The sequence below is a fragment of the Cervus elaphus genome, chromosome 1 (genome assembly GCF_910594005.1).
Source record: "Cervus elaphus chromosome 1, mCerEla1.1, whole genome shotgun sequence".
Lineage (NCBI taxonomy): Eukaryota > Metazoa > Chordata > Mammalia > Artiodactyla > Cervidae > Cervus > Cervus elaphus.
Window position 1 is genome coordinate 90,505,017 of NC_057815.1, and position 12,186 is coordinate 90,517,202.

Genomic DNA, 12,186 nt, shown 5'->3' on the forward strand with positions numbered 1-12,186 from the left:
AATGAGTCTGGAGTGTCCCTACTGTGTCCTACATCCTGTGGTTGAAAAACACTGAGAAAGTGGAAGAGCGATGGGGTCAGTGGCCAGGGAAAGAGTGGGAACCACAACACAGACTGCAGAAGGGACTCTGTAGCTTTTTTTTCCAGTGGGAGCCAGGAAAGACTTTGGTAGAGATGGTGTTTTTTCCTCTTTAGAGGATGTATGTGTGAGACACAATCTGACTGATCTTTTAAGAGGATCTTGCTGACTCTGCTAGCTGGAGAATAAACTTTAGGAGAGAAAGTGGAAGCAGCAAGAGCAGTTAGGAGCATATGGTAGTAATCCAGCCACAAGATAGTGGTAGCTTGGACTAGGTTATATAGACATACGAGGTGCCTGGGAATGGGTCACTTTGTACAAAACCTGGTTGTTGCTTTTCTCTCTTAAAAGTTGGCTTTCTTTACTTCCGGTGGCAATTAAGATGATTGATGTTACTTATTATACATTTTTTCCCCCACTGCCCATGAATATGAGGCTCCAGGAATTCCCCTGAGGCATTAATATTGCCTTTCTATCTGTTCCTCCAACTTTGTTGAAGACATGCCCTTTTTGATGACCTTGTCCTGTTTTAGCACTCACTACACTAGGCTCTGATGTCTACTCTGGACTCTAAGGTATATAGACATATTTCTTCACCTAAGGATCAGGTACTCCTGTAAGAATATTGTGGCATCAGAGACTGAACCAATAGCTAAGGCTATGTTTTTCTTTGAGCCACATGAGGGAGGGTACTATTGTATTTTATCTTCACTAGAAAAGCGCATTCGTGTATTATGCTCTTTCCTTATTAGCTCTCCTTCCTCGGGTTCATCCCTTGCCCATGGTGAAGGAGGCTCTTCCTCCCTCTTCTAGACTGACCTGGGTTTCAGCCTTGACTTAACCACTCATAAGCTGTGTTTCTTTGGGTAAGTAACTTAACCTCTCTGAGTCACAGTTTCCTCACCTTTCCATTCACTACCTCAAAGTGGTAGGAAGATTTACACGAGGAGAGGATTATAACACGTTTATCACAGTCCAGCACACAGCAGAAGCTGAATAAAGGGCAATAGTCTCTGACACTGTAGCTTGACAATGCAAACGGCGAACATCCGGTAGCCACATGCTTTAGTCACCTTAAGGCACAAAACTATTTCACAGCCTCTCTGGGTTGTTTTTAATACCTTCCTTCTTTCTATTTCCCTGAACCAGTAAGGGTGCCCCATCTTTTTTTTTTTTAATTGGAGGAAAATTGCTTTACAGTGTTGTGTTGGTTTCTGCCATACGACAACACGAGTCAGCCATAATTACACATGTGTCCCCCCTCCCCTCCCCCATCCCATCCTTTTATGTCGTCGCAGAGCACCGGGCTTGACTAAGGGAACTCCATCTTGCTTCATCGCTCCTGCTCAGTTGTGTTTTCTGGGTGTCCCTCTTTTTTAACCTTTTAATGCCCCATTTCTTCCCCAGTTTTAGCCAAGTAACTTACTGAGGATTCTCTTAGCATATTTTCACCTTGTATATGTCTTCAAATTCTCATCAAGAGAAAGACTGGGGAGAAAGGAGGTGATTAATCTATTTCACGATGGATGCACAAGAGACAGAAGGAAAAAATAAGAGGAATGAGATATTTCAAAGTAGTTTTAAAAACAGAGGAAGTCTTCACGGTTTCCTCTGCCTCATTAATAAATGTGCCATTTAATTACACGAAGTTGCAAGCTTCCTAAGGGTGAGAGCCATCTTTCTTCTTTCATACATCCTGGCTCTCTGAGGCACATGGGAGGTCCTTGATAAAATATTTGGTCAAAGGATTAAAATAAATCCTTACCTCTTGCTGGCAAAAAATGTTTCTCAATGGCTGGGAAACTGGACTGGAAGACAGAAAATAGCAAACTGGTGAATGTTTTATATTTAAATGAATGTATTATAATATAATATAATATATAATAATATACAATATTATAATATTATATTTAAGTGAAAGTATTATATTTAAACTGTCTTTGATAGTGAGCTATATTCTCAACAACTCCTAGATTTTTACCTTGGTCTCCAGTGTCAAAAATTTCAAAAAATTTTGGTAAAAATTCATAAAGCTGTGGAATTGAGTGAAACCATAGGTCTGAAATAATTCAGAAACTTGTCTAAATTATACAAAGAAAATATCAAAGGCATTCTTTAGAAAGGGAGGACTATCAATGGGATTGGCATTTCTGGGGAATAAAAGGAGAAAACAAGAGATTCAGGAGCAGAAGTTCACTTGAGAATTTCTAACACAAAGGTATGATGATAATGGGCTAATTATTAGTCATTAATATATATATTAATTAATATATATTATAGTCCTTTATATATATGTGTGTGTGTGTGTATATATATATATATATATATATGGCTATTAATGCTGAAGATAGTAATTATTTTTTTCAGTGTGGTTTCCTTGAAATAACATATTAGAATAAAATAATCTGGTTCTTGTTCTGAATCCATTTCTTGCTGGAAGTCTTGGTTAATTCTCAACCTCTCTGAGCCTCAGTTTTCTCACTTAGGATATGGAGATTATAGAGTTTTTGTGAGGTATATTGAATCATGTCTTGCATAAAGTGGGCTACTGAACAAACATTTACCATATTAGTGATCAAATAAATTAACCAGTCAGATACTGTGTGTGAAAGAGTTCCATCAACAGCAAGTGCTGAGTAAACATGAAGGACGGGGTGTTATGACTGTTTGTTTTATCACAGGTCTCATCTCTTAAATCCATCTTCTTCAAGTGGATTCCATGGCGTGTACAAATAATGTAACTGAGTTAATTTTCAGTGGTCTTTTTGAGGATCCAGAGGTGCAGAGAGCGTGTTTTGTGGTCTTTCTCCCTGTGTACTTGGCCACGGTGGTGGGCAATGGCCTCATTGTCCTGACGGTTAGAGTCAGTAAGAGCCTGCGTGCCCCCATGTACTTCTTCCTTAGTCACCTGTCGCTGGTGGAGATCAGTTACTCCTCTACAATTGTCCCCAAATTCATCACAGACTTACTTTCCAAGATTAAAACCATCTCTCTGGAGGGTTGTCTGGCTCAGATATTCTTCTTTCACTTCTTTGGGGTCACTGAGATCCTCTTGCTGGTGATGATGGCTTATGACCGCTATGTGGCCATCTGCAAACCTCTTCATTATACGAGCATTATGAACCGTCAACTGTGTTACATATTAGTAGCTGGTTCCTGGCTTGGAGGCTTCTTTCACTCCATAATTCAGGTTCTCATCACCATCCAATTGCCCTTCTGCGGTCCCAATGTGATTGACCACTACTTCTGTGACCTCCAGCCATTATTCAAGCTTGCCTGCACTGACACCTCTGTGGAGGGGGTCGTTGTGTTGGCCAACAGTGGCTTAATTGCTCTGTGCTCCTTTCTCCTCTTGGTGTCCTCATATGTTGTCATCCTGCTCAGCTTGAGGAACCATTCAGCAGAGGGCAGACGCAAAGCCCTCTCCACCTGCGCCTCTCACCTAATGGTGGTCACCTTGTTCTTTGGACCTGCCATCTTCCTCTACATGCGGCCCGCCTCCACCTTCACTGAGGACAAGCTGGTGGCCGTGTTCTACACGGTGGTCACCCCCATGCTGAACCCCGTCATCTACACACTCAGAAATGCAGAGATGAAAGTTGCCATGAGGAGGTTGTGGGCCAAAAAGGAGAACTCAGGGATGTAGTGAAAATGGGAAAGCGATAAAAAAAAATCTGTCTGATTATTCTCTGTTCTTGAAATGGATTTTGATTTTAGTGGGACATACACAAATGGAAGAAACAAATGTAAGGACTTAATGTTACTGCTACTGTGATTCTCCCTAAGTAAGCAAGGGCTTCCCTGATGGCTCAGCTGGTAAAGAATCGGCCTGCAATGTGGGAGACATGGGTTCAATCCCTGGGTTGGGAAGATCCCCTGGAGAAGGGAACAGCTACCCGCTCCAGTATTCTGGCCTGGAGAATTCCATGGACTGTATAGCCCACGGGGTTGCAAGTAAGCAAAGATTCCCCACTAATCCAGTGTAATGATCAAAGGACAGAGGTCACATTGGCTTCATGATATCCAACAACATCACAAGATTAGAAAATATTAAGACTCAAACTAAGTGCAAATGCAAAGGAGAACATTTTAACAAGTGTTTTAGGGGATAAATCACTTATTCCTATGATCACCTTCCTTCCTTCTCTTCTTCATCACTCCTTGCCTCCCTTCTTTCTTTCCTTCATTTCCCCCCCTCCTTCCTTCTTCAATGTCCCCTCTTGGTTCAACCTCCCTAGTGATGACCACCAACACTTAGTTAAATATGGAAACCTAAAGAGGAATTATCATGGGATGTTTGGGGAGGAGAGTAAAAATCCGATTAAAAAAAAAAAAAATCCGATCTAGTCTTCTGACATGGATGCCTGCTAAGTTACTCAATCGTGTCCAGCTCCTTGTGACCCCATGGACTGTAGCCTGCCAGGCTCTTCTGTCCATGGGATTTTCCAGGCAAGAATATTGGAGTGGGTTGCCATGTCCTCCTCCAGGGCACCTTCCCAACCCAGGGATCGAACCCTTGACTCCTGCATCCTCCGCATTGGCAGGCGGATTCTTTACGTGCTGAGCCACCTGGGAGCCCGACATGGATAAGCGCGTCTTTGAAAATTGCATTCGGGGGTTTTTCTGTTCTTCTGGTGGTTTTAGCACCTTGTACCACAGATCATTTGAGCACAAGTATCAGAAAAGCCCCTGGAGAAATTTCAGTTCCTGTGACATGTTGACACAAAAGATAACCCTTTGATCTCCTCTCACAATGTCTACCATCAATAAAATCAAAACTGGGAAGACCCAGAGGGATCGGGTAGAGAGAGAGGTGGGAGGGGGGATCGGGATGGGGAACACATGTAAATCCATGGCTGATTCATGTCAATGTATGACAAAAACCACTACAATATTGTAAAGTAATTAGCCTCCAACTAATAAAAATAAATGAAAAAAAAATCAAAATGTCATAGATTCTATCTATCAATAGGGAAAGGTCAACTCAAACATCTCAACAAAGCTTTATCCACAGTAAATAAATATAGAATTAGAAATTTCTTATTAATTCTAACTTGAAGAATAAATGAGAGGCAAGTAATGTCCACGTATGTTTCTACTCCATACTCTGTCCTTTATTCTAATTCTTGTGTTGACGCTTCTTTGGGATAAGCATCCTCTGTGGCTTAATTGCTTTATGTACCTAGCGCAGTAACTGGCACATGGTAGGTGCTCAGTAATATTTGTTAAGTGGATGTGGACTGTCACGTGACTTCCCCATTTATCTTTTATGTTAGTGCACTTCATTGTGTTAATGTATATCTGAAAGCATCTGATGCAGAGCTAAACTTAGTGAAGCCCCCTTTCCCTTGATGCCTTGCTAGGAATGTAGGATGCAGGCTGTGACAGGAGCTTCTTACTCATAAGCAGCTTTAGTGTCTTCACTGAGAGCTACAGAAAGCATCATCAATGAACTCTGAGTCTCTGAATACCGCATGGGCAGATAGTATCTACTCCAAATGTGTTGCCATGATTCTCAAAGACTACCTCACCTATTGAGGGTTGAGACTTGGTGGATCTATTGAGAATTAATTACTTGCTTTGTTCTGGTCTCACTGGAAAAGCACAAGAAGCAGAGGAAAGCATTGTTTTCACTGTTTTAAGAGACAGCGCTGTAAAATTTTACAGATGCCTACTCAATTCACAGAAGCAGCAGTCTAATTAGACCACTTAGTGTCAGTGATCATATAATTAGTTCTCAATGGTTGATGCTGTCACAGCATTAAAAAATATTTTAAAGAAAATAAATATAAAATAAATTTATTAAAGAAAATTTGATAGCATGCTGCAAACCATTTTGCAAGTACTACATTTTCCCCATTTATTATTTGTGTGGTTTTTGGTATAGGTTTGACTACATATAATAGTAAGGGCAACTTATGAGATAGAACTATAGAAGTGCTGCTGCTGCCTCTGCTGCTAAGTCACTTCAGTCGTGTCCGACTCTGTGCGACCCCATAGACCGCAGCCCGCCAGGCTCCCCCGTCCCTGGGATTCTCCAGGCAAGAACACTCGAGTACAGAGGGAGAAAATCCAGCTTGATTGTGGCGGTCCAACAATATTATGAGAAATTGAGACTGAGTATTTGTCTATTCTGAATGTATTACTTCAGCCTGTGACCTCAAGGGACTGCTAAGACTCCATACGTGTGCTGTTCAGTAGAACTCATGCTATGCTGGTGATGCCTTCTGTTGGTCCTGTCTAATATGATAGTAATTTCCTGCTTTTAAAAGATATTTTTATTTATTTATTTGGCTGCACCAGGCCTTCACTGTGGCATGCAGGATCTAGTTCCCATACTAGAGACTAAACCTGGCAATGACAGATTTTATTTTCTTGGGCCCCAGAATCACTGTGGACGGTGACTGCAGCCACAAAATTAAAAGATCGTTTTCTCTTTTGGGAGACTTTCCAAAAGTCCCACACAGAAATTTTGCTTTCATCTTATTCACATTAATCACATGGTGACCCTTAATTGCCAGGGAGCCTGGAAACTATAATCTTTTATTCTGTGTGGAATTGCTTTTAGCTAAAATTAGCATTCTGTTCTAGTCTCAAAGAGGAAGAAGAGAATGGGTACAAGGATTGGCCCATATTCTCAGGCACTCAGTTACACATCAATTTCCCAAGCAATTAAATTTTTTTCATAAAAATTATTTATGATGGGTTGGTAATATCACAAAGTTTAATTGTAGCACAGTTTACTTAATATCCACTTGTTTCAGGGCTTTTGGATTCATGTAAGAATTTATTAAACAAGATTTAATGACCATGTACTATGTTCCAGACATTGTTCTAAGTGCTAGAGGTGTATAACGATACACAGGAGGGAGAAGGTCTTGCCTGCATGGAGCTTATGTTCTTGGAGAATATTTTGTTTTTTCTGACGCAGCTGTGGTCTAGATCCGGGTTCTGTGAGAAGGCTCAGTGATGATGGAAACGTTCTAAACCTGTGCTAAGGCATGGTAGCGCTTAGCCATGTGGCTAATCAGCATCTTAAATGTGACTCTAATGATGGGAGAATTGAATTTTAAATTTTATTTAATTTTAGTGAAATTAAATAGCTACATGTGGCTGGTGACTACCACATTGGGTACACAAGTCTACATACTTCAGTGCTTCCTTTGCTGCAAACTTGTACCTATTTTTCTGAGTCGGGAAAATTGCTCCTGGCCCCACTACCCTGATAGGTGTGTGGTGACTACTGGGAGTTTGTTCCTTTTGACCCCCTCCATCCATTTTTGCCCACTCCTCACCCCAGCCTCAGACAAGTGCCAATCTGTTCTCTGTATCTGTGAGCTCGGTTTTGTTTTGTTGAGATTCCACAAATAAGTGAGAGCACGTGGTATTTATCATTTTCTGTCTGACTTATTTCACTCTGCCTGTTCCAGTCTAAATCCTTAGAGGTATCTGAGATTGCTCTACTTCTTTGCTTTTCTGAATCAAAACATCAGCACGTCTTATGAATTGTTCCTTCAAAATATGTGCAGAATCCAAAAACTTCCTAAAACCTTTACTGCTACTGTCCTGGCCCAAAACACAAGGATCTTTGGCCAGGTTACTGTGATGTTCTCCTAACAGGTTTCCTTTTTTTCCCACTCCTATATTTCCCACTCCTCTTCTCAAGATAGCAGACAGAGATCTTGGCAAGATATAACCTTTCCTGACTACCAATAGTAATATAATAATAACCACCAGCTTTCCTATCATCCTTAACCTGTTTTATTTTTCTTGATAGGACTTTGTTGTTACTGTTCCATTGCTCAGTGGTGTCCGACTCTTTGTGACCCCAACTGCAATGTGCCAGGCTTCCCTGTCCATCACCAACCCCCCGAGTTTGCTCAAACTCATGTCCATTGAGTCAGTGATTCCATCCAGCCATCTCATCCTCTGTCATCTTCTCCCGCTTCAATCTTGCCAGCATCAGGGACTTCTCCAATGGGTCAGTTCTTCACATCAGGTAGTCAAAGTATTGGAGCTTCAGTTTCAGCATCAGTCCTTCCAATGAATATTCAGGATTGATTTCCTTTAGGATTGACTGGTTGGATCTCCTTGCAGTCCAAGGGACTCTCAGAAGTCTTTTCCAACACCACAGTTCAAAACCATCAAATCTTTGGTGCTCAGCCTTCTTTATGGTACAAGTCTTACATCCATACATAACTACTGGAAAAATCATAGCTTTAACTAAACAAATCTTTGTTGGCAAAATAATGTCTCTGCTTTTTAATATGCTGTCTAGGTTTGTTATAGCTTTTCTGCCTATAAAAAGGAACACGTGTCTTTTAATTTCATGGCTGCAATCACAGACCACAGTGATTTTGGAGCCCCCCCAAAATAAAGTCTGTCACTCTTTCCACTGTTTCCCCATCTATTTGCCATGAAGTTATAGGACCAGATGCCATGATGTTAGTTTTTTGAATGTTGAATTTTAAGCCAGCTTTTTCACTCTCCTCTTTCACCTTCGTGAAGAGGCTCTTTAGTTCCTCTTTACTCTCTCCCATAAAGGTGGTGTCATGTGCATATCTGAGGTTATTGATATTTCTCCCAGCAATCTTGATTCCAGCTTGTGCTTCATCCAGGCTGGCATTTTGTATGATGTGCTCTGCATAGAAGTTAAATAAGCAGGGTGACAATATACAGCCTTGACGTACTCCTTTCCCAATTTGGAACCAGTCTGTTGTTCCATGTCTGGTTCTAACAGTCGTTTCCTCACCTGCATACAGGTTTCTCAGGAGGCAAGTGAGATGACCTCGTATTCCCATCTCTTTAAGAATTTTCCACAGTTTGTTGTGATCCACAGAGTCAAAGGCTTTAGTGTAGTCAATGAAGCAGATGTTTTTCTGGAATTTGCTTGCTTTTTCTATGATCCAGTGGATGTTGGCAATTTGATATCTGGTTCCTCTGCCTTTTCTAAATCCAACTTGAACATCTAGAATTTCTCAGTTCGTGTACTATTGAAGCCTGGCTTGGAGAATTCTGAGCATTACTTTGCTAGCATATGAAATAAGTGCAACTGTGTGGTAGTTTGAACATTCTTTGTCATCACCTTTCTTTGAGATTTGAATGAAAACTGACCTTTTCCAGTCCTGTGGCCACTACTGAGTTTTCCAAATTTGTTGGCATATTGAGTGCAGCACTTTCACAGCATCATCTTTTAGGACTTGAAATAGCTCAGCTAGAATTCCATCACCTCCACTAGCTTTGTTTGTAATGATGCTTCCCAAGGCCTACTTGACTTTGCACTTCAGGATATCTGGCTCTAGGTGAGCAATCACACCATCGTGGTTATCTGAGTCATTAAGATCTTTTTTGTATAGTTATTCTGTGTATTCTTGCCACCTCTTCTTAATATCTTCTGCTTCTGGTAGGTCCATAACATTCTGCCCTTTATTGTACCCATCTTTGAATGAAATGTTCCCTTGGTGTCTCTAATTTTCTTGAAGAGATCTTTAGTCTTTCCCATTCTATTGTTTTCCTCTATTTCTTTGCATTGATCACTGAGGAAGGCTTTCTTATCTCTCCTTGCTATGCTTTGGAACTCTGCATTCAGATGGGTTATCTTTCTTTTTCCCCTTTGCCTTTCATTTCTCCTCTTTTCTCAGCTATTTGTAAGGCCTCCTCAGACAACCATTCTGTCTTTTTACATTTCTTTTTCTTGGGGGTGGTTTTGATAGGACTATTGCTATATAATTTGCATATCAAGTTTTATTTATTTATCATCTGTCTCTTTTTCCATTATGCTCTGATACATATATGAAAGATATAACCTCAATGAAGGGGGCTTTCCTGGTGTCTCAGTGGTAAAGAATTTGCCTGCCAATGCAAGAGACGCAGATTCAGTCATTGGGTCAGGAAGATCTGCTGAATGGCAACCCACTCAAGTATTCTTGACTGGAAAATCCCATGGACAGAGGAGCCTGGTGTACAATCCATGGGACCTCAGAGCTGGACACCACTTAGCGATTGAGTAACAAAACCTCAATGAACCTAGAGACTTTGCTTTGTTACTAGCAAATTTCCAGCACCTAGACGAGTGTTTAGCACATAGTAAGACTAGATACTATTTGTTAAATAAATGGATGAATGAATAATGCATTCTTTCCTGAGGAAATTCTCACTATATTATATTATTATTAGTGCTATTTTATGGATGGGGAGGCTTAACACAAGGAGACTAAGAGACTTAGAACTGAATCCATGAATGTTAGAATTGGGAGGCACAGTGGAGATTGTTTAGCCCAATTTTGTCAATTTATGCAGACGTAGAAACAGGGGGGAGTGAGAAGTGGAGGGGTGAGATGACGTGGCTTAATTTAGGTAGTTAATTCCTGAGCTGGACCTAGTGCCCGGGTGTCTTGGCTCCCTGTGCAGTCCTCTTTCTTCTCTATTTATTCTCTTTTTCATTCTCAGCAGTCCAGTCTGGAAAAACGTTGCTTTTTTGACTTACCATCAAGTTCCCTTTTTAAAATTTTTTAATTGGCTTTACAATAAAAAGTTTTATTGGCTTTGAAAAAGTTTGCAACGTTGTGCTGGTTTCTACTGAACAATGAAGTGAATCAGCAATTCGTATACAAGTTTCTTCTCTTACTACCTTATTATTGGGTACAAAAGTTTTATAGAAACATCATCAAACTAACTGAAACAGATTCCAAGCCCTTCCTCAGTCATAGTTTAATTGACAAAGTTTCACCCAAGAGAAAGGAAATTCCACTGGGAAGATTTCCCCTTGATTATTGTGTATGGCTTAAATTATTTAAAATAGTCCAAAGATCTAACCATTTATTCAGAACTCTTGGACTTTCAGTGGTTGGGTAGTTTTTCTTTACAAAAAGCAGGATCTTTAAAATCTCTGAGTCTGATGCTTTCTGTGGCATTTGTTTATTTCTTATATATTATAATACAATTATCAACCTGGATCCAGAGCACCTGAATTTTCCTCTTTTTCTGATGACTCTTCTTAGACATCATTGACTTTGCTTTCTAAAAGCTCACAGGTATATTGGTGATTTGTTGTTGGAGAAGAGCCTAATCTTTAATTTGCAGAGAGAAGGTGGAAATGGATGGGAGAGGGTAGCAAAGAGAGGAATATCTACAGAAAAGGCATAGACTACAGAATAGGAAATGGTGGTGTTCCAAAAAGAAACTATTAGGTATTCCTTCTCTGAGGAATAAAGACTGGAAATATTGGACTCTAAACAGTTCTGAGTGATCTCTCAGATTGGTCCTAGAATATTTAAATTTAACTTTTCCCTTATGTATTATGTACCCAGAAGTTGTAAAAAGTAGTGGTTACAAGATAAGATCTGCGATCAGGCTGGTAGCAGTGGTGGTTTAGTTGCTCAGTCGTGTCTGACTCTTTGAGATCCTGTTGACTGTAGCCCACCAGGCTTCTCTGTCCATGGGATTTTTCAGGCAAGAATACTGGAGTGGGTTGCCATTTCCTTCTCCAGTGGTCAGGCTACTTGGGTTGAAATCCTGGCTTCACTGCTGTGTAATCTTAGACGGGTTAATTCACTTACCTGTGTTCCTTTTTCCTCATATGTTAAAAAGGAACGATAATAATGATGCCTGTATCATACGTATGCTCTGAGAATTGATTGAAATAATGTGTATAGAACACCTATGAAGTGTTTGGTACATGGTACTGTTGAAATGCTAACTATTATTATCAACCAGAATGCAATTAATAATAATAAAGCTTTAAGAAAAAATTTAAACAGATAATTTTGAATACAAAGGTGTATTTCTTAGTAGAAGATACAGGCATAGAGGCTACAATTATAAAACATATTTTAATTGCTATAAAAGAAGTATGGTAACATACAGTAGGAGCACAAAGAAGAGAATTTATTATTGCAGTTCTCTCTCCTATAGAAGCAAGGTTCTCCAGAAACCTAGGAGAAGGAATATTAAACACAGAGAAGAGAGGAAGGATACCTTGGATTAGCAAATAGCTGTATGAGGTTCATTTGGGGGATGACAATAAGGTTGTGAAAATATGTAATAGCCAATTCAAGAAGGACCTGGAATCCATGCTATAAATGTTATAATTTATGCTGTGGGAAATAG

At 40.1% G+C, this 12,186-nt stretch overlaps 2 protein-coding genes across 2 annotated transcripts in view; both read left to right on the top strand.

Moving 5' to 3' along the window:
• LOC122707050 (olfactory receptor 4B1) overlaps positions 1 to 12,186 on the top strand; it is a 43,892-nt gene that overhangs the window by 27,191 nt on the left and 4,515 nt on the right. The gene's annotated exons all lie outside the window — the stretch shown is intronic.
• On the top strand, positions 2,798 to 3,724 carry LOC122707175 (olfactory receptor 4B1-like). Its single transcript, XM_043922744.1, has one exon. It carries the CDS (start codon positions 2,798 to 2,800, stop codon positions 3,722 to 3,724), a length of 927 nt encoding a protein of 308 aa, XP_043778679.1.